This window comes from Saimiri boliviensis, chromosome 14 (assembly GCF_048565385.1).
Source record: "Saimiri boliviensis isolate mSaiBol1 chromosome 14, mSaiBol1.pri, whole genome shotgun sequence".
Taxonomy (NCBI): domain Eukaryota; kingdom Metazoa; phylum Chordata; class Mammalia; order Primates; family Cebidae; genus Saimiri; species Saimiri boliviensis.
This window is the reverse complement of record NC_133462.1, coordinates 29,717,814-29,740,453: the sequence shown is the minus strand read 5'-3', so window position 1 is coordinate 29,740,453 and position 22,640 is coordinate 29,717,814. Positions and strand designations below refer to the sequence as shown.

Sequence of the window (22,640 nt, the reverse complement as noted above, 5' to 3'; positions counted from 1 at the left end):
ACGCAGAGACAGAGAGCGGGGACAGGGGAGGCCGACAAAGACAGCGACAACCCAGAGACCTAACCCAGGGAGCCCCAGCCACTCTCGCAGCTTCCCACCCCAGACGGAGGGGGTACAGGCGGCTCAGCATCCTCCCACCCGCCCGCCCCGTCGTCGGCCCCTGCCGGCTCCTCCAGCTGGAGCACTCAGGGCGCCCGAGAACGCGCTGGGTCTCCGCACCCGCCCTCATGGAGGCCGTGGAAACCGGGCAACGGCCCACCTTCGGAGCCTGGGACTACGGGGTCTTTGCCCTCATGCTCCTGGTGTCCACTGGCATCGGGCTGTGGGTCGGGCTGGCTCGGGGCGGGCAGCGCAGCGCTGAGGACTTCTTCACCGGGGGCCGGCGCCTGGGGGCCCTGCCCGTGGGCCTGTCGCTCTCCGCCAGCTTCATGTCGGCCGTACAGGTGCTGGGCGTGCCGTCGGAGGCCTACCGCTATGGCCTCAAGTTCCTCTGGATGTGCCTGGGTCAGCTTCTCAACTCGGTCCTCACTGCCCTGCTCTTCATGCCCGTCTTCTACCGCCTGGGCCTCACCAGCACCTACGAGGTACGGGACAGAGGCCCGGGGGCAGGACCCGCCCCACTGGCAGTGCTGGGACCGGGTGTGGGGGAGGCCCTAGGGCTTTGAGCCGCTGTACAGGAGGACGCGAATGGCACCTCGGTGCTTTAACGGAAGGGGCCCCTAGGCAGACACGTGGGGAGGGTTCTGGGAAGAGGCCGCAGGCGCAGGGCAGGGGCAGGAAGGAGGAAGAGAGGGCCTGGCGTCCTGGTCCTTCGGTGGAAGTGCGCGGGCCAGACCCGGCTCGACCAGGTGTGTACCCAAGTGTGGACAGTCACACACCTGCCCCCACCTTCCCCCGCATGCAGACCCACGTGTGCGCACTAGAAGGGACTGCTGACGGCTCCGGGGTTTGAAACCCGGCTTCACCGCTTTCTTCTATCTTGGGCAAGGGGCGTGCCTCCTGCTCGGGTTCCTCAGATGTCCAACTGGGCGAATCACAGCACCTCCCTCCAGGGGAGAGGGTAAATTGATTAAAATCGTGACCGGGCCAGGCGCTGTGGCTCACGCCTGTAATCTCCGCACTTCGGGAGGCCGAGGTGAATGGATCACTTGAAGTCAGGGGTTCGAGACCAGCCTGGCCAACGTGGTGAAACTCGGTCTCTACTAAAAATACAAAAAATTAGCCAGGCGTGGTGGCGGGCGCCTGTAATTCCAGCTACCTGAGAGGCAAAGGCAGGAGAATTGCTTGAACCCTGGAGGTTGCAGTGAGCCGAGATCGCGCCACTGCACTCGAGCCTGGGCGACAGCGTGAAACTCTTGTCTCAAAGGAAAAAAAAAAAAATCGTGACCGGTAAATCCTAGGCGGTCAACACCATTGGCTCCTGGCACTGTCTACACTGCGCGCTTGCGGGCTACGTCGGTGTCCGAGGAGCAGTGGCCTCTCCGGGAGCCCGCACCGGTCAGGCGCAAGTGGGAGGGCGGGTGCACACGCATGGACTGGTCTTCCAGGTCCACGGCGTAAGCACAGGCATGGGATGGCACGTGTGCACAGGTGTGTCCTTGCGGCGGGGCCCCCGCGTGCAAGAACCCCGCGAGCGCGATCGGCTTCCGCAGGGAGGGGCCCACCTAGAGGGCGGGCGAGGGACCCCAGAGGCCTCGGCCCCCGGGTAGGGCCTGTCTAGGTGACCTCGAGTCCCTCCTTGCAGTACCTGGAGCTGCGCTTCAGCCGCGCGGTGCGGCTCTGCGGGACCGTGCAGTATATTGTAGCCACGGTGAGCGGCCTCGGCCCCGCCCTCCGCGCGGGGGCCCGGGAGCGTCGGCCTCCACTAGCCCCGCCTCCACTGTTCAAGACCCCGCCCCAACCCGCGTGGCCCCGCCCAGTCCCCGCCCACGCTCCCCCGTTCGGGCCCCGCCCCACCAGTTCCCTCCCACACCACACCCGGCCTGACCCCGCCTCCACTCCTCAAGACCCGCCTATCTGCCCCGCCCATATGCTGGGACCACCCTTCCTCCTCCCCTCGCCATCCCCAACTGTCCCAGACGCACCCCACCCCCGCTCACCTGTCCCACACTGTCTACAGATGCTGTACACCGGCATAGTCATCTACGCACCGGCCCTCATCCTGAACCAAGGTGTGACTCTGGGAGGTCAGGGGAGGGTGTCTGGGAGGAGAAAGGGAGGGAGAGGAGGGCCCGAGACGCTGGGGACTAAGTTTGTGCCCCGCCCAGAGGCCTAACAGTGGGGGGACTCTTTTTGCATAGTGACCGGGCTGGACATCTGGGCGTCGCTCCTGTCAACCGGAATTATCTGCACTTTCTACACAGCTGTGGTGAGTGGCCCCGGGGAACCCACTCCGTATGAGGGATCAGGCCCACTGGGTCTCTCGTGGGGAGTCTCTGGGCTTGCCCCTTTCTCCCGAGGAAGTCTCTGTCCCAGCTGTCCCACTGTCCTCGTCTTTGTAATGAAAAGTGATCTGAAAGATTTCATTGCTGAGAATCTAGACGTACGGCAGCTTCAGGTGTGGCTGGATACAGGTACTCCGACCTCATCCACTGCATCTCTCTCCCACCTCTCCAAGCCCCATCAGCTCCAGGCTTCCACCTCTGCTGGCTTCCCGACCAGCAGGAAATGAGCTCTGGCTTCAGCCTGGGGCTGGCTGAGTTCCCAGGGAGGGCTACCTTTGGCTGGCTCAGGTCTGACCTTGATAACGATATTGTTATCAAAGTGATAATAATAGTAATGGTGGCCGGGCGCAGTGGCTCGCATCTGTAATCCCAGCATTTTGGGAAGCAGAGGCAGGCGGACCACTGGAGGTCGGGAGTTGGAGACCAGCATGGACAGCATGGCGAAACCCCGTCTCTACAAAAAATACAAAAATTAGCCAGGCGCAGTGGCGCACACCTGTAATCCCAGCTTCTCAGGAGGCTGAGGCAGGAAAATCACTTCAAGCTGGGAGGCGGAGGTTGCGGTGAGCAGAGATTGCGCCACTGCCCTCCAGCCAGGGCAACAGAGCGAGATTCCGCCTCTAAATCAATCAATCGATCAATCAATCATAATAATAGTAATGGCAGCAATCGCTAACTGACACTCGCATGTGTCACGTCATGTTCCAAATCTTTTTCACTTATTAACTTAATTCCACTGGCCACAGTGGCTCATACCTGTAATCCCAGCACTTTGAGAGGTCAAAGTAGGAGGATCACCTGAGGCCAGGAGTTCCAGACCAGCCTGGGCAACATCATGAAACCCTCCCATCTCTACAAAAAATATTTTTTTTAATTAGTCGGGCATGGTGACACCCACTGTAGCTCAGCTGCTCCGGAGGCTGAGGCAGGAGGATCACTTGAGCCTAAGAGTTCCAGGCTGCAGTGAGCTGAGATCACACCACTGCACTCCAGCCTGGGCAATAGAGAGAGACCCTTTCTTTAAAAATAAAATAATATACTTAATTCTTGTAACAACACAGGGAGAAGGTATTAGTATCAATCCCACTTTACAGATGAGGAAGCTGAGACATAGAAGGGCATCAGTGTGGCCGGGCGCGGTGGCTCACGCCTGTAATCCCAGCACTTTGGGAGGCTGAGGCGGGTGGATCACGAGGTCGAGAGATCGAGACCATCCTGGTCAACATGGTGAAACCCCGTCTCTACTAAAAATACAAAAAATTAGCTGGGCATGGTGGCGCGTGCCTGTAATCCCAGCTACTCGGGAGGCTGAGGCAGGAGAATTGCCTGAACCCAGGAGGCGGAGGTTGCGGTGAGCCGAGATCGCACCATTGCACTCCAGCCTGGGTAACAAGAGCGAAACTCCGTCTCAAAAAAAAAAAAAAAAAAAAAGAAGGGCATCAGTCCCAGGCACTGCTGAAGGCCAGGTAGGGTTAGCCACAGCCAGGTCCCCCATTTAACAGCCACTCTCCCTCTCTCTCTCCCATCCTGCAGGGCGGCATGAAGGCTGTGGTCTGGACTGATGTGTTCCAGGTGGTGGTGATGCTAAGTGGCTTCTGGGTTGTCCTGGCCCGCGGCGTCATGCTTGTGGGAGGGCCCCGCCACGTGCTCATGCTGGCCCAGAACCACTCCCGGATCAACCTGATGGAGTGAGTGAAGACGCAGAGGATACTGCTGCAAGATGGGGCTGGGGCAGGGGAACAGTTTCTCACGCCCATCATCCCAGCACTTTGGGAGGCTGAGGCGGGCAGATCACTTGAGCTCAGGAGTTCGAGACCAGCCTGGCCAACATGGTGAAACCCCATCTTTACAAAAATACAAAAATTAGCTGGGCGTCGTGGTGTGTGCCTGTGGTCCCAGCTACTCGGGAGGCTGAGGCTGGAGGATTGCTTGAGCCCGGGAGGCAGAGGCTGCAGTGAGCTGAGATCACACTACTGCACTATAGCCTGGATGACAGAGTGAGACCCTGTCCCAGCCACCCTCACCTCCACAAAAGAAAATAAAAAAGAGGATGGGGCTGGGCTCTGGGCTCTGTTTGTGCCTGGGAGAAGCCAGCCAATGCCTCCTGCTCCAGGGGGCCCTCACTGCTCCCCCGGCCCCCGCCTCTCCTGGCTCCGGCTCTCTGCTCCTCCCCTCAGCCCAGATTGGCAGCTAAAGCCGCTCTGAACTCCCAGCTAGACACAGGAAAAATGGTTTTTGAGGGCACACATAGATGATTCAGTAAACGAACACATGAATTTTCAATCTGGCCAATGCCTGTGCATACTTCAAAACCCACTCCATTTATTTTTATTTTTAATTTAATTCCTTTAGTATTATTATTTTTTGAGATGAAGTATCGCTCTGTCACCCAGGCTGCAGTGCAATGGTGTGATCTTGGCTCACTGCAATCTCTGCCTCCCAGGTTCAGGCGATTCTCCCGCCTCAGCCTCCTAAGTAGCTGGAATGACAGGCACCTGCCATCATGTCCAGCTTTTTTTTTTTTTTTTTCCTTTTTGAGACGGAGTGCAATGGGGCCATCTCGACTCACTACAACCTCCGCCTCCCGGGTTCAAGCAATTCTCCTGCCTCAGCCCCCTACCTCCTGGGTTCAAGCAATTTTCCCGCCTCAGCCTCCCAAGTAGCGGGGACTACAGCCTCACATCACCACGCCCAGCTAATTTTTGTATTTTTGGTAGAGACAGGGTTTCATCATGTGGAGCAGCATGGTCTCGATCTCTTGACCTCGTGATCCGCCTGCCTCAGCCTCTCAAAGTGCTGAGATTACAGGCGTGAGCCACCGTGCCCGGCCGACAAAATCCACTCCAAATGTCCCCAGTAAAGTCCAGAAGCGCTGCCTGGGGCCCTTGGGAGCGTGGAGTCAGTGAGACATCTCCAGGTGTCTGACTTGCTCTGCCACCCCCCCAGCTTTAACCCTGACCCGAGGAGCCGCTATACGTTCTGGACTTTTGTGGTGGGTGGCACGTTGGTGTGGCTGTCCATGTACGGCGTGAACCAGGCGCAGGTCCAGCGTTACGTGGCTTGCCGCACAGAGAGGCAGGCCAAGCTGTGAGTGTTTCGGGGAGCAGGGTGGGGGTTTCTGGGACATGCTGCCCCTCCACCAGCCTGAGGCTGTCCCCTAACCCCGAGGCCGCCTCTCCCCGCAGGGCCCTGCTCATCAATCAGGTGGGCCTGTTCCTGATCGTGTCCAGTGCCGCCTGCTGTGGCATCGTCATGTTTGTGTTCTACGCCGACTGCGACCCCCTCCTTGCGGGGCGCATCTCCGCGCCAGACCAGGTGAGCCCCACCCAGGCTCCTGGCCGGCTCTGCACTCCCCAACCACCTTGGTGGGGATGAGGTTGAAGAGTATTCCTAGCAGAAGGAACGGCTTGTGCCAGGCCGAGAAGCAGGAAAGAGTTCAGAGGAGGCCAGGCGTGGCGGCTCACGCCTGTAATCCCAGCACTTTAGGAGGCTGAGGCGGGCGGATCACCTGAGGTCAGGAGTTTGAGACCAGCCTGGCCAACATGGTGAAACCCCGTCTCTACTAAAAATATAAACATCAGCCGGGTGTGGTGGCTCACGCCTGTAATGCCAGCACTTTGGGAGGCTGAGGCGGGTGGATCATGAGGTCAGGAGTTTGAGACCAATCTGACCAACATAATGAAGCCTGTATCTACTAAAAAAAAAAAAAAAAAAAAATACAAAAAATTAGCTGGGTGCGGTGGCACGTGCCTGTAATCCCAGCTACTCAGGAGGCTGAGGCAGGAGAATCGCTTGAACCTGAAAGGCGGAGGTTACAGTGAGCAGAGATCCTGCCACTGCATTTCCAGCCTGGGTAACAGAGAGAGACTCCATCTCAAAAAAAAAAAAAAAAAAAAAAAAAAAAAAGCTGAGATCCAGCAGGAACGAATCCTGTTGGTGATAAGAAGAATGGCCAGCTCTGGTCTCCCGCGTCTACGCTGTGCACAGCGCTGTTCCCTACACCAGCAGCTAGTTCCCCATCTAATCTTTCTTCTGAGAAAGGCAAGGTGGTCGTGGCTCCCACTTTACAGATGAGGAAACTGAGGCTTGGGGGGAAGTAACTTCCTGAAGTCAATGGGCAAGTTAGGGGGGTGGCACCAGGACCCATGCCTAAGTCACACCCCAGCTAGAGCTCTGACCATGGGGTTCAGCGTTAGCAGAGGTTACGGGGGACCATCCCATCCGCAGTCCTTCCTGGAGGTCAGACCCGGGACTGCCGGCATATGTAGCTTCAGGCAGGAATGGTAGCTCTCTGCCTCGAAGTCTTTGTCAGTAAAATGGGGACAACACAGGTCACCGCCTCCCTGGGATCATGGGCTCAGTACACTGTGGGGCTCAGTGGCAGTTCTCAGGTTCATGCCGTTGATCGACCAGTGCACATTACAGCCTGAGCAGCATAGGGAGACCCCATCTTTACACCATTGTTTTTTTTTTTAGACAGAGTCTTGCTCTGTTGCCCAGGTGGGAGTGCAGTGGTATGACCTCAGCTCGCTGCAACCTCCGATTCCCAGGCTTAAGCCAGTCTTTTGCCTCAGCCTCCCAAGTAGCTGGGATTATAGGCGTGTGCTACCACGCCCAGATAATTTTTTTATGTTTTTAGTAGAGATGGGTTTTCACCATGTTGGCCAGGCTGGTCTCAGACTCCTGACCTCAAACTCCTACCTCGGCCTCCAAAAGTGCTGGGATTACAGGCATGAGCCACTGGGCCCCACTTTTTTTTTTTTTTTTTTTTTTGAGATGGAGTCTTGCTGTTTTGTGCTTGCTGGAGTGCAATGGCTCTATCTCTGCTCACTGCAACCTCTGCCTCGCAGATTCAAGCGATTCTCGTGCCTCAGCCTCCCAAGTAGCTGAGACTACAGGTGCAGACCAGCACACCTGGCTAATTTTTGCATTTTTGATAGAGGAGAAGTTTCACCATGTTGGCCAGGCTGGTCGTGAACTCCTGAGCACAAGTGATCCACCCGCCTCAGCCTCCCAAAATGTTGGGATTACAGGTAGGAGCCACCGTGCCTGGCCAAACCTCCATCTTTACACAAATTTTTTTTTTTTTTTTTTTTTTTTTTTAGATGGAGTTTCGCTTTTGTTACCCAGGCTGGAGTGCAGTGGCACAGTCTCGGCTCACCGCAACCTCCGCCTCCTGGGTTCAAGCAATTCTTCTGCCTCAGCCTCCCGAGTAGCTGGGATTACAGGCACGCGCCACATGCCCAGCTAATTTTTTGTATTTTTAGTAGAGACGGGGTTTCACCATGTTGACCAGGATGGTCTCGATCTCTTGACCTCGTGATCCACCTGCCTCGGCCTCCCAAAGTGCTGGGATTATAGGCATGAGCCACTGTGCTCAGCCCAAAATTTTTTTTTTAATTAGCCAGGCGTGGTGGCACACACCTGTGATCTCAGCTACTGGGGGTGGGGCTGAGGCGGGAGGATCACGAGCTCAGGAGTTCTAGGCTGCAGTGAGCCACAGCTGTGCCGCTGCACTCCAGCCTGGGCAACAGAGCAAAACCTTGCCTCAGAGTGAAACAAAACCCAAATGCACATCAAATCCTCACCATGAATCCTGTCTGTCCTGGGTGCTGGGGACGTGCAGAGTCGGGACAGATAGGAGCCCCTGCCCTCAGGGTGCTGCTGTCTGGGAGACTGACCCCCAGTTCTTGTACCCACAGTACATGCCCCTACTGGTGCTGGACATCTTCAAGGACCTGCCTGGAGTCCCTGGGCTCTTCCTGGCATGTGCTTACAGCGGCACCCTTAGGTGAGCACCCTGCTTGTTCAGCAAGTGTTATTTAAGCCCCTGGGAGCCTCCTGGTTCCCACCTGCCATCCCCCCTGGGGCATGGAATGTTCTGGACCTGGCCATCATTCCCAGTTCCTGCTTGGTCTCTAGCAGACAGCTCAGGTAGGTGCCAGCAGAGAGCACACCCTGGGCACGGGGACCCCGGCTGCAGGATGTTTACCTTATCACTTGTGAGGGCCACACCTGACTCCTGACTCTCCTCTCTTCTTCTTCCTTCTTTCCTTCCTCCCTCAGACAAATATTTATTGAGCATCTACTATATGGCAGGTACTGTTTTTTGTTTGTTTGTTTGTTTTGAGACAGAGTTGTGCTCTTGTTGCCCAGGCTGGAGTGCAATGACATGATCTTGGCTCACCACAACCTCCACCTCCCAGGTTCAAGTGTTTTTCCTGCTTCAGCCTCCCAAGTAGCTGGGATGACAGGCATACGCCACCGAATTTTGTATTTTGTATTTTTAGTAGAGACAGGGTTTCTCCATGTTGGTCAGTCTGATCTCAAACTCCTGACCTCAGGTGATCCACCCACCTCAGCCTCCCAAAGTGGTTGGATTATAGATGTGAGCCACTATGCCTGGCCAGTTCTTTTTTTTTTTTTTTTTTTCAGACGGAGTCTTGCTCTGTCACCCAGGCTGGAGTACAGTGGCACGATCTTGGCTCACTGCAACCTCCACCTCCCAGGTTCAAGCAATCCTCTTGCCTCAGCCTCCCAAGTAGCTGGGATTACAGGCACATGCCACCACCCTCAGCTAATTTTTTTTTTTTTTTTTTTTTTTTTTTTTTTTTGAGACGGAGTTTCGCTCTTGTTACCCAGGCTGGAGTGCAATGGCGCGATCTCGGCTCACCGCAACCTCCACCTCCTGGGCTCAGGCAATTCTCCTGCCTCAGCCTCCTGAGTAGCTGGGATTACAGGCACGCGCCACCACGCCCAGCTAGTTTTTTGTATTTTTAGTAGAGACGGGGTTTCACCATGTTGACCAGGATGGTCTTGATCTCTCGACCTCGTGATCCACCCGCCTTGGCCTCCCAAAGTGCTGGGATTACAGGCTTGAGCCACCGCGCCCAGCCTCCCATCCTCAGCTAATTTTTGTATTTTTAGTAGAGATGGGGTTTCACCATGTTGGCCAGGCTGGTCTCGAACTCGTGACCTCAGGTGATCTGCTCACCTTGGCCTCCCAAAGTGCTGGGATTGCAGGCATGAGCCACCACGCCCGGCCCAGGTTCTGTTGCTCTGAACCCTGGGGCACAGCCATGACCAAGCAGCCCCCTGTTCCTGCCCTCCCAGGCCATACACTCAGGTAGTTACCAATCTTTGGGGACTTCTGGTCACCCACTCTCACTCTCCCTTTTGTGAGTCTCCCACCTGTGACTGCAGTCCCTCTGGAACCAGGAACCTGACTGTCTCGCCTACCCTTGGTCACAGGTGTCCTTGCTCCAGTGGGGATGTCTCAGGTCTTTGGGGAGGGGAGGGATGGATATCTCCTTCGCCTCAGCAGGACTGGGTTACCCACACCTCTACCCTCAGGCCGGGTGGGGTCTGGCAGGCCAGATGGTGTGGACGGTCTCTCCATGTGGCCTGAGGAGCCCGCGCCGCCTTCCCCACCCAGCACAGCATCCACCAGCATCAATGCCATGGCTGCAGTCACTGTAGAAGATCTCATCAAACCGCGGCAGCAGAGCCTGGCGCCCAGGAAACTCGTGATTATCTCCAAGGGGCTCTGTGAGTTTCAGGGAGACCCGGGTGGGAGGCCAGGGCCGTCTCTCCCCGTTGACCGTGCCACCCCCGTCTGCTACAGCACTCATCTACGGCTCGGCCTGTCTCACCGTGGCGGCTCTGTCCTCGCTGCTCGGGGGAGGTGTCCTCCAGGTGAGACCCCACCAGCTCCCTGCCCTGGTCTCCCTGAGAGGTAGGGCATCTTTCCCATTGAACTGAGGCTCAGAGAGGTCACACGTGTCAGCGGCAGAACTTACTTTTTTTTTTTTTTTTTTTTTTTTGAGATGGGATTTCATTGTGTTGTTCCAGGCTGGAGTGCAGGGGCCTGATCGTAGCTCACTGCAGCCTCCAGCTCCTGGGTTCAAGCCATCCTTCCACCTCAACCTCCCAAGTAGCTGGGGTTACAGATGGGTGCCACCATGCCTGGCTATTTTTTTTTTCTCTTTTTCTTTTTCTTTTTTGAGACGGAATCTTGCTCTGTTACCAGGTTGGAGAGCAGTGGCACGATCTCAACTCACTGCAACCTCCGCCTCCTGAGTTCAAGCAATTCTCCTGTCTCAGCCGCCTAAGTAGCTGGGACTACAGGCGAGAGCCACCATGCCTGGCTAATTTTGTACTTTTAGTAGAGACGGGATTTCACCATATTGGCCAGGATGGTCTCAATCTCTTGACCTCATGATCCATCCGCCTCGGCTTCCCCAAGTGCTGGGATTACAGGCGTGAGCCACCACACCCAGCTCTTTTTTATTCTTCCTCTTTTTTTTTTTTTTTTTTTTTTTTTTTTGAGACGGAGTTTCGCTCTTGTTACCCAGGTTGGAGTGCAATGGCGCGATCTCGGCTCACCGCAACCTCCGCCTCCTGGGTTCAGGCAATTCTCCTGCCTCAGCCTCCTGAGTAGCTGGGATTACAGGCATGTGCCACCATGCCCAGCTAATTTTTTGTATTTTTAGTAGAGACGGGGTTTCACCATGTTGACCAGGATGGTCTCGATCTCTTGACCTCGTGATCCACCCGCCTCGGCCTCCCAAAGTACTGGGATTACAGGCTTGAGCCACCGTGCCCAGCTCTTTTTTATTCTTTATTTTTTTTGAGACAGAGTGTTGCTCTGTTGCCCAGGCTAGAGTACAGTGGCATGATCTAAGCTCACTGCAACCTCCACTTCCTGGGTTTAAGCAGTCCTGCTTCATCCTCCAGAGTAGCTGGGATTACAGGTGCACGCCACCATGCCCGGCTCATATTTTTGTATTTTTATTAGATTTCACCATGTTGGCCAGTCTGGTCTTGAACTCCTGACCTCAAGTGATCTGCCTGCCTCTGCCTCCCAAAGTGCTGGGATTACAGGTGTGAGCCACCGCACCTGGCCTGGCTAATTTTAAAACCTTTTTTTAGAGACAGGGTCTTGCTTTGTGCCTAGGCTGGTCTTGAACTCCTGGTCTCAAGTGACCTCCTGCCTCAGCCTTCCAAGTCGCTGAGATTAAGAACTAAGTTCTGTTTGATTCCAGAGGCTATCGGGTGACTTTTTTGCAGCCCACTGGCTTGGGCTAGGGGAATTGGGAGGTGGGGGGTGGCGGCCTGGAGGCAGAAAGGGCCTCCCCACAGACATTGCGGTGAGCCGAGATTGTGCCACTGCACTCCAGCCTGGGCAGCAAGCAGAGGGAGACTGTCTCAATTCAAAAAAAAAGGAAGAAGAAGAAAGGACTCCCTGGCTTAGGGGTGGGATTGCCACCCCCAAGAAAGAATCAGTATCTTTGCCTCCACTCCAGGGGAGAGAGGCAGGAACGGGGGCAGAGGTTCTCTCCCCTTTAGGGAAACTGAGGCACAGAGGCGTCCTTGGGACCCACAGTGGAGTTGAGGTCTCGCTTTCCCAGCGGGTAAACTGAGGCCTGGAGGAGTGGGAGGGCTCAGCCCCACCCCCACCTACTCTCCCAGGGCTCCTTCACGGTCATGGGAGTCATCAGCGGCCCCCTCCTCGGAGCCTTCATCTTGGGAAGTTCCTTCCCGCCTGTAACACCCCGGTGAGTGGGGGCGGTGCGAGGGGAGGGGAGGGGGGCGTGGCCGGGCAGGCCCCGCCCTTCCCCTGACGCCGGCTCCGCCCCCAGGGCGTCCTCTCGGGACTGGCCGCGGGCTTGGCGCTGTCGCTGTGGGTGGCCCTGGGCGCCACCCTGTACCACCTAGCGAGCAGACCATGAGGGTCCTGCCGTCGTCGGCTGCCCGCTGCGTGGCTCTCTCAGCCAACGCCTCTGGCCTCCTGGACCCGTCTCGCCTCCCTGCTAACGACTCCAGCAGGGCCCCAGGTGAGTCGACTTGGGTGGGTGGGTCGGGGGCGGGGGGGTGATTTTTTTTTTTTTCTTTTTTTTTTTTTTGAGACAGTTTCGCTCTTGTTACCCAGGCTGGAGTGCAATGGCGCGATCTCGGCTCACCGCAACCTCCGCCTCCTGGGTTCAGGCAATTCTCCTGCCTCAGCCTCCTGAGTAGCTGGGATTACAGGCACGCGCCACCACGCCCAGCTAATTTTTTGTATTTTTAGTAGAGACGGGGTTTCACCATGTTGACCAGGATGGTCTCGATCTCTTGACCTAAGTGCTGGGATTACAGCTATGAGCCACCGCGCCCGGCCGGGGGGGTGATCTTAAAGGGAAACTTAAATGCCCTGCACTCTGCATAAGAAGCCTGATTAGTAAAATGCATTCCCGGTGGAGGGAATCCCAGGTGCAAAGGCCCTGAGGCCACATTCAGTTCAGTCCCAGTCCAGCTACACTGAGGTTAGGGTGCGTTTAATGGGAAGAGAAATGGATAGGAGACATGGTGCAGCCAGAGGAAGTTTGTGCTTTTTTGAGACGGAGTTTCACTCTTGTTACCCAGGCCGGAGTGTGATGGCGCGATCTCGGCTCACTGCAACCTCCGCCTCCTGGGTTCAAGCGATTCTCCTGCCTCAGCCTCCTGAGTAGCCGGGATTACAGGCACGTGCCACCACGCCCAGCTAATTTTCATTTTTAGTAGAGACGGGTTTCTCCATGTGGGTCAGGCTGGTCTCGAAAGCCCGACCTCAGGTGATCTGCCCACCTCAGCCTCCCAAAGTGCTGGGATTACAGGCGTGAGCCACCGCACCTGGCTGGAAGTTAATACTTTCTTTTTGTTTTGTTTTCCTGAGACAGTCTCGCTCTGTTATCCAAGCTGGAGTGCAGTGGTGCAGTCCCAGCTCACTGCAGCTTCAACCTCTCAGGCTTAAGCAATCCTCCCAGCTTGAGGGAGGCCCAGAATTAGGTTGATTCTATTTTTTATTGAGAGAAAATTAGCCATTTTAAAGTGGCATTTAGGCCAGGCAACCTCTGCCTCCTGGGTTCAAACAATACTCCTGCCTCAGCCTCCCAAGTATCTGGGATTACAGGCGCACACCACCACATCCGGCTACTTTTCGTATTTTTAGTAGAGAAGGGGCTTCACCACGTTTCGTTGGCCAGGCTGGTCTCAAACCCCTGACCTCTGGTGATCCACATGCCTCGGCCGCCCAACGTGCTGGGATTACAGGCCTGAGCCACCATGCGTGGCCTATGTTTAACTTTCTGAGGAACTACCAGACTTTTCCACAGCGGCTGCATCCTTTTATACTCCCACCAGCAACTTCCACGTCCTCGCCAATACTTCTTTTTCTCCATCCTAGTGGGTGTGAAGTGATACCACCATGGTATCACAAAGGATTTGCATTTCCCTGAGGTGTAAGGATGGTGAGCATCTTTTCATGTGTGTATTGGCCACTGGTGTATCTTCTTTGGATAAATTTCCATTTAATCCAGCCTGGGCAACATAGAAATACCCCATCCCTACAAAAATAAAAATGAAAAGTGTAGCTGAGCATGGTGGTGCACACCTGTAGTCTCAGCTACTCAGGAGGCTGAGGCAGGAAGATCCCTTGAGCCTGGGAGGCTGAGGCTGCAGTGAGGCGTGGTCTCACCACTGCACTCCATCCTGGGCAACAGCAAGCCCCTGTCTCAAATTTAAAAAAAAAAAAAAAGCCGCCGGGCGCGGTGGCTCAAGCCTGTAATCCCAGCACTTTGGGAGGCCGAGGCGGGTGGATCACGAGGTCGAGAGATCGAGACCATCCTGGTCAACATGGTGAAACCCCGTCTCTACTAAAAATACAAAAAAATTAGCTGGCATGGTGGCACGTGCCTGTAATCCCAGCTACTCAGGAGGCTGAGGCAGGAGAATTGCCTGAACCCAGGAGGCGGAGGTTGCGGTGTGAGCCGAGATCGAGCCATTGCACTCCAGCCTGGGTAACAAGAGCGAAACTTCGTCTTGGAAAAAAAAAAAAAAAAAAAAAAAGCCATTTGCCCAATTTTAAATTGAATGATTTGTCTTTTTATTGTTGAGAGTTATAATTTATATATTTTTATATCTTTATATATTCTGGATACAAGCCCCTGTCAGATGTGTAATTTGCATGTGACATTTTCTCCCATTCTGTAGATTGTCTTCATTCTCTCGATAGAATCCTTTGATTTGTGATGCACAGAAATTTTTAAAGTGTGTTTGTGTGTGTGTGTGTGTGTGTGTGTGTGTGTGTGTGTGATGGAGTCTCGCTCTGTTGCCTAGGCTGGAGTGCAGTGATGCAATCTCATTTCACTGCAACCTCCACCACCCAGGTTTAAGGGATTCTCCCACTTCAGCCTCCTGAGTAGCTGGGACTGCAGGTGTACACCACCATGCCAAGCTAATTTTTGTATTTTTAGTAGAGACGGGGTTTCATCATGTTGGCCAGGCTAGTTTCAAACTCATGACCTCAGGTGATCCACCTGCCTTGACTTCCCAAAGTATTGGGATTACAGTCATGAGCCACCACAGCCAGGCAGAAATTTTTAATTTTTGATGAAGTCCAATTTATTTATTTTTTTCTTGGTGGGCTTTTGCTTTTGATCATATGTAAGAAACAATTGCAGTCATGAAGATTCCCACCTGTGTCTTCTTCTGAGAGTTTAATTTGGTTTGATTTTGAGGGTGACAGGGAGCCACAGAGGGTGATGGGCAGCAGCAGGAGGTGATCTGAGTTACATTTTAGTAATTCGCCCTCTGTGTGTGTGGAGGACGACTTCTGGGATGGGGATGGGTTACCTGGAGGGAAGGACCATTGGCTACTGCACAGGTCTGGGCAGACAGCAATGGAGGTATGTGCTAGGCCATGGCAATTGGAGGAAGGGAATTAGGGCAGGCATCCCCAAACTTTTTACACAGGGGGCCAGTTCACTGTCCCTCAGACCGTTGGAGGGCTGCCACATACTGTGCTCCTCTCACTGACCACCAATGAAAGAGGTGCCCCTTCCTGAAATGCGGTGGGGTGCGGGTGGGGGGGAGGGGCGGGCCGGATAAATGGCCTCAGGGGGCCGCATGCGGCCCTCGGTTTGGGGAATGCCTGAATTAGGAAGTGTGGTGGGAACAGCTTTTGATTGCAGACGGAATAAAGAGGAGGTTCAACTCTGTCTCCCCAACCCCCAGCTCAGGAATGGACGCCGCAGCAGATCTGCCTTAGCTGACAGCTTCTATGCCATCTCCTATCTCTATTATGGTGCCCTGGGCACACTGACCACTGTGCTATGCGGAAGCCCTCATCAGCTGCCTGACAGGTAGGTAGATAGAGCCTGTGGGCTTAGAAGTCACCCCATTCATCTCTCTGCCGCAAGGCTCCACCCAGAAGGGAGGGGAGAAGGGATGCTCCCATTGGCGGAGCTACCACTGCGTGCTGTACATATTTGCATGTTATTATTATTATTATTATTATTATTATTATGTTTTAGACGGAGTTTTGCTCTTGTTTGCCCGTGCAATGGCACGATCTTGACTCATCACAACCTCCACCTTCCGAGTTCAAGAGATTCTCATGTCTCAGCCTCCTGAGTAGCTGGGATTACAAGTGTGCACCCCCACGCCCAGCTAATTTTGGATTTTTAGAAGAGATAGAGTTTCGCCATGCGTGTCGAACTCCTGGGCTCAAGTGATCTGCTTACCTCGGCCTCCCAAAGTTCTGAGATTAGAGACGTGAGCCACCGCACCTGGGCTGCACCCTATTTTTTTAAAAAGGAAAAATAAAGTGTGTGTGTGTGTGTACATATATATATATACACTTTTCTTTGATGTAGATATACATACATAAAAGAAATTATACATATAAATTATGAATATATACATAAAAGAAATAATATATGTATTATAACTATATACGTATATACTTATGTGAATGTGTGTGTGTGTGTGTGTGTGTGTGTATATATATATATTTTTTTTTCTTTTTAAGAGATGGAGTCGGCTGGGCATGGTGGCTCATGCCTGTAATCTCAGCACTTTGGGAGGCCAAGGCAGGTGGATCACCTGAGGTCAGGAGTTCAAGACCAGCCTGGCCAACATGGTGAAACCCCGTCTCTACTAAAAATACAAAAAACATTAGCTGGGTGTGGTGGCTGGCCCCTGTAATCCCAGCTACTCGGGAGGCTGAGGTAAGAGAATTGCTTGATCCCGGGAGGTGGAGGTTTCAGTGAGACGAGATTGGGTCACTGCATTCCATCCTGGACGACAGAGTGAGACTCCATCTCAAAACAAAAACAAAAAACAAAAACAAAAACAAAAAAATCCAGCTCTTACTCCGTTACCCAGGCGGGAGTGCAGTGGCACGACCATGGCTCACTGCAACCTTCAACTCCTGAGCTGAAAGCAATCCTCCCACCTCATCCTCCTGAGTAGCTGAGACTACAGGCGCGCGCCAATATGCCAGGCTCACATTTACATCCTTTAAAGCTATGTCGCTTTCTTGACAACCTCCACCTGTCAGAGCTTGCCCTGTTTTGCAGAGGCAGAAACTTGAGGCATCGCCTCCACTCCTATCTCCCACAAGATTTAAGTCCTCAGCAGAGGATGCGGGATGGGGCGGGCGGCGCTATCCCTGGTGCTGAAATATCTTCTCCTCAGGCTGCTGGTGACTCCACACTTCTTAGGGAATTCTAAATTCCACAGAAAAGTAGAAGGAGACAAAGAGGGGAAATCAGGCAGTGATAGCAGTACCTGCTCACACTTCTTGAGTCTCAGACTTCGCATTCATCAGGACTTTATCAAGTCTCCCTCTGTGCTGGGTGCTATTTTAGGCACTGGGGATACAGCAGTGAAAGGAATCCTGCCAGGCTGGACCCTCCCTGCCATCCTGGACCCTCCCTGCCCTCCACTAATGTCCTTTGTTGTTTTGTTTTGTTTTGTTTTGTTTTGTTTTGTTTTTTGAGATGCAATTTCACTCTTGTCTCCCAGGCTGGAGTGCAATGGCGCGATCTTGGCTCAGGCAACCTCCGCCTCCTGAGTTCAAGAGATTCTCCTGCCTCAGCCTCCCAAGTAGCTGGGATTACAGGCGCCCACCAACACACCTGGCTAATTTTTGTACTTTTAGTAGAAATGGAGTTTCACCATGTTGGCCAGGCTGGTCTCGAACTCCTTGACCTCAAGTGATCCCCCACATCGGCCTTCAAAAGTTCTGGGTTTACAGATGTGAGCCACTGTGCCCAACCTCCACTGTTCTTGTTTGCTTTGTTTTTGAAACAGGGTCTCTGTCACCAGGCTGGAGTGTACAATGATGGCTCACTGCGGCCTCAACCTCTTGGGTTCAAGCGATCCTCCTGTCTCAGCCTCCCAAGTAGCTGAGACTAGAGGCACGTGCCACTATGCCTGGCTATTTTTTAAAAAATATTTTGTAGAGATGGAGTCTCACTATGTTGCCTAGACTGGTCTCCAACTACTGGGCAACTCCAAGCAATCCTATCACCTTAAACTCCCAAGGTGCGATTATAGGCATGAGCCACTGTGCCTGGCCTCACTGATGTTTTGTTACAACTTCACTGTGTAGATGAGGAAATTGAAGCTCAGAGGCTTGCCAGGGTCCCTCAGTGGGACTGGAGCCTATTAGACTTCATAGTCCAGGGATCTCCCTTTTCCTTCTCAGGGTCTGGTCTCCAACCCCCATCACCCCTTCATTCAATGCCTGGATTTCTCCATTTCTGCCCACCTCTCAGGCCCCACCAAGCGCAGTGGCCCTGGCTCCGGGATTGTTATGGTGGGACCTTGCACAGCAGACAGCATCAGTGGCCCCCAAGGAAGAAGTGGCCATCCTGGATGACAGCTTGGTCAAGGTCAGTCTTAGGATGGGTTCCCAGAGCTAGAGGCAGCCAGGTGGCTTTGGGGCATCACCATGGCTCAAGGGAGGGATGTGGTGTCTCTGTATCTCTCATTCTCTCTAGTCAAAAGACTCTGTTGGGAGCTGATTCATCTTTTTCTTTTTTTTTTTTTTTTAGACAGAGTCTCACTCTGTCACCCAGGCTGGAGTTGCAGTGGCATGATCTCAGCTCATTGCAACCTCTACCTCCTGGGTTCAAGCAATTCTCCTGCCTCAACCTCCCAAGTAGCTGGGATTATAGGCACTTGCCACCATGCCTGGCTATTTTTTTGTATTTTTTAGTAGAAACGGGGTTTCACCATGTTGGCTAGGCTAGTCTTGAACTCCTGACCTCAGGTGATCCACCCACCTTGGCCTCCCAAAGTGCTGGGATTACAGGTGTGAGCCACTGCACCCAGCCGGGAGCTGATTCATCTTCAAGAGTCTTATTATCTCCCTTCACGAGGACTGAACAGAGCTTAATACTATTCCTTTTGTTTGTTTTTTGAGACAGAGTCTCGCTCTGTTACCCAGGCTGGCGTGCAGTGGTTGCAATCTCAACTCACTGCAACCTCCACCTCTTGGTTCAGCCAATTCTCCTGCCTCGGCCTCCTGAGTAGCTGGTACTACAGGTGTGCGCCACCACATCCAGCTAATTTTTGTATTTTTAGTACAGATGGGGTTTCACCGTGTTGCCCAGATGGTCTCAAACTCCTGACCTCAAATGATGCACCCGTCTTGAAACTACCAAAGTTCTGGGATGACGGGCGTTAACCACTGCACCCGGCCTCATCTTCAAGCTTTTAATTGCCTCACTTCATGAGGACTGAACAAAGTTTAATACTATTCCTTTTGTAGTTATCTGTTTTGACAGTGACTTCCAGTCTTTGGCAGGTTGAAACTGGTATGCCGTTAGGGTATTGATGTAAAGTCTCTTCTTAAAATAAAATTACTTAATTCAAAAGTGAGTCAACTTGGAGGAAATATCTTACATAAGAAACACAACAGATGGTCGACCGGTTTTGGCTAAAGCTGCGTGGTTGCTTTGTGAATTCCCAGAGTTTGGAAAAGGTTGTCCCCGGGGGACCTGATCCCAGGCCTTCCCCCTGTTTTGGATTCTCTGTTCCATTCTCTCATTTATTGAGCACGTGCTGTGTACCCAGTCCTGCTCTGGGCTGGGGTCTGAGCCCCCACCCTGCCCTCATCTAACAGGGGCAGGTGAAAACTAAAAAGAGAAACATGTGGGACCTTAAGGGTTTTTTTGTTTGTTTGTTTTCTTATTTGTACTTTAGGTTCTGGGGTACATGTGCAGATCATGCAGGATTGTTGCATAGGCACACACACGGCAATGTTGGTTTGCTGCCTCCATCCCCCATCACCTACATCTGGCATGTTAGGCTTTTTTGTCTTTTTTTTTTTTTTTTTTTCCTTTTTATGGAGAATGGGGTCTCGCTATATTGCCCAGGCAGGTCTCGAACTCCTGAGCTCAAGCTATCCTCCCGCCTCTGCCTCCCTAAGGGCTGGGATTACAAGTGTGAGCACAGCGCCCAGATTTTTTTTTTTTTTTTTTTTTTTTTGAGATGGAGTCTCACTCTGTTACCCAGGCTGGAGTGCAATGGTGCAACCTTGGCTCACTGCAACCTCTGCCTCCCGGGTTCAAGCAATTCTCCTGCCTCAGCCTCCTGAGTAGCTGGGATTACAGGCATCTGCCACCACGCCTGGCTAATTATTGTATTTTTAGTAGAGATGGGGTTTCACCATCTTGGCCAGGCTGGTCTTGAACTTCTGACCTCGTGATCCACCTGCCTCAGCCTCCCAAGTGCTGGGATTACAGGTCTGAGCCACCGTGCCCGGCACATGTAGGATTCTAGCATACGATAAGCATTCAAAGCTAATAAAACCGGATGCCGTCAGACCGGGCATGGTGGCTCATGCCTGTAATCCCAGCGCTGTGGGAGGTTGAGGTGGGCAGATCGCTTGAGGCCACAGGCTCAAGACCAGCCTAACATGGCGAAAACCCCGTCTCTACTAAAAATACAAAAATTAGCTGGGCATGGTGGCACGTGCCTGTAATCCCAGCTACTCGGGAGGCTGAGGCAGGAGAATTTGCTTGAACCCAGGAGGCGGAGGTTGTAGTGAGCTGAGATTGTGCCACTGCATTCCATCCTGGGTGACAGAGTGAGATTTCGTCAAAAAGAGGAAGGGAGGGAGGGGAGGGAAGGAAGGAAGGAAGGAGGAAAGAAAACGAAAGAGAAACATAGGTAGCACAGCAGGAGTGATTTAAAGAAAAAAAGAGAGAGAGACATGTAGGGTCTCAGCATGATAAGCATTTAAAGGACAATGAAACCGGATGCTGTGATGGGGAGCAACTTTAGCCAGGGGAAGTCAGGGGTGGCCTCTTGGGGAGAGGTGACATTGATCGATCCTGGACTTTGAGAAGGAACCTGCCACAGACAGGAACAGGTCTGACTGAAAAGGGGACTGGGGAGGGGAGAGGTTTGGCTGAAGGGCTTTAAAGCTCCCTACAGCTGCCCTGGAGAAGTATTTGTCTTTTCTCCCCCTCCCCTCCCCTCCCTTCCCCTCCCCTGCCTCCCCCCCTTACCTCCTCCCCTTTCCCCTCCTTTCCCTTCTCTACCCTCCCCCCTCCCCTCCCCTCCTCTCTCCCCTTCCTCCTTTTCTTTCTTTCTTTCTCTTCTTTCTTTCTTTCTTTTTTTTTGTTCTTTATTATTTTCTTTTTCTTTTTTTGTTTGTCTTTTTTTTTTTTTTGAGTAGGGTCTCACTCTATTGCCCAGACTGGAGCACAGTGTCATGATCATGGCTCACTGCAGCCTTGACCTCCATGGCCCAAGAATTTCTCCTGTCTTTCAACCTCCTGAGTAGCTGGGATTACGGGCATGCACCACCCTGTCTGGTTTAATTTTTTGCATTTTTGGTTGAGATGGGGTTTTGCCATGTTGGCCAGGCTGGTCTTAAACTCCTGGGTTCAAGTGATCTGCCCACCTTGGCCTCCCAAAGTGCTAGGATTACAGTGGGTGAGCCACCGTGTCTGGCCAGAAATATTTATTTTCCTGAAGGTGAACGGGCAGAGAAGCAGAGAGAGGAGGGGGGCCTAGAGCAGGCATCTGAGAAAGTGCTGATGGCCTGGGCTGTAGGTGACACGTGAGTGGGGAAGAGAAGCTCCCGGAAATGTTGCAGGCAGAGGGACAAGACTGGCCCGTGCACTGGATGAGGGCAATCGCGCAATTCCGTGCAGGCCCCCCATCTGGGAGATGAGCTGACCTGGAAGAGGGCGGGACAGGGTCTCTGATGCGATCTCTCTTCCCCACTTACCCCAGGATCTGAAGAAGTCCCCCCTGGAACCAAGAAGCCCCCTGGCTTCCTGCCCACCAGTGAGGACCGTCTGTTTTTCCTGGGGCAGAAGGAGCTGGAGGGGGTGGGCTCCTGGACCGCCTGCAGTGGACATGATGGTGGTCCGGACCAGCGGGAGACAAACCTCTGAGGACCGCTGAGGGACTGATGCCCTGGGCTGGAACCTCAGGATGGGCCAATCCCAGACCGCGGCTCACAACCTCGGCTCCGATTGGCTGGATTGTCTTGTATGCAAATGAGTTCGGGACTCTAGGCCCTACCCCGTGGGAAGAGACCAGGCCCTGCCTCCGGGAGGTCATGGTTTAAATCCATCCCCCTGCTTCATGAGATGCTGTGGCCCCGATGGCTCCCCCAAAATAAAGCTGGGTTTCTCTCTCTCTCTCTTTTTTTTTTTTTTTTTTTTGAGATGGTGTCTTGCTCGTTGCCCAGGCTGGAGTGCGGTGGTGTGATCTCAGCTCACTGCAACCTCTGCCTCCCAGGTTCCAGCAATTCTCCTGCCTCAGCCTCCCAAGTAGCGGGGATTCCAGGCGTGTGCCACCACGCCTGGCTAACTTTTTGTGTTTTTAGTAGAGACAGGATTTCACCATGTCAGTCAGTCTAGTCTTGAACTCCTGACCTCAAGGGATACGCCCACCTCGGCCTCCCAAAGTGCTGGGATTACAGGCATGAGCCGCTGTATCCAGCCTACCATTTTTCTCAATCTATGATAGAAGGAAGTTAGAGTCCCTCTGGACAACATGAGAAGCTCCCAGGCCTAACATCAGGATCTGAGAAAGACCCCAGCTCTTACTCGAAGTGGGTTTAACCTTATTATTTTTTTGAGACAGAGTTTAGCTCTTGTCACCTAGGCTGGAGTGCAATAGTGCGATCTCGGCTCACCGCAACCTCGGCCTCCCAGGTTCAAGCAGTTCTCCTGCCTCAGCCTCCCGAGTAGCTGGGATTATAGGCACCCACTATCACACCCACCTAATTTTTGTATTTTTAGTAGAGACAGGGTTTCATTATATTGGTCAGGCTGATCTCGAACTCCTGACCTCAAATAATCCACCTGCCTCAGCCTCTCAAAGTGCTGGGATTACAGGTGTGAAACACCACGCCAGCCAGAG

General features: G+C 53.3%; 1 protein-coding gene across 1 annotated transcript; it reads left to right on the top strand.

Moving 5' to 3' along the window:
- The first annotated feature begins 227 nt into the window (after positions 1–227).
- On the top strand, positions 228–21,881 carry SLC5A5 (solute carrier family 5 member 5). Its single transcript, XM_074385732.1, is given in 19 exon segments — positions 228–584; positions 1,745–1,810; positions 2,120–2,171; positions 2,301–2,368; positions 3,978–4,132; positions 5,391–5,531; positions 5,630–5,759; positions 8,147–8,235; positions 9,880–9,992; positions 10,069–10,139; positions 11,916–11,973; positions 11,976–12,001; positions 12,086–12,149; positions 12,152–12,284; positions 15,482–15,581; positions 15,583–15,604; positions 18,026–18,042; positions 18,044–18,158; positions 21,501–21,881. Coding segments are annotated over 19 exon segments (1,941 nt in total). The 3' UTR covers positions 21,665–21,881.
- The last annotated feature ends 759 nt before the right edge of the window (positions 21,882–22,640 follow it).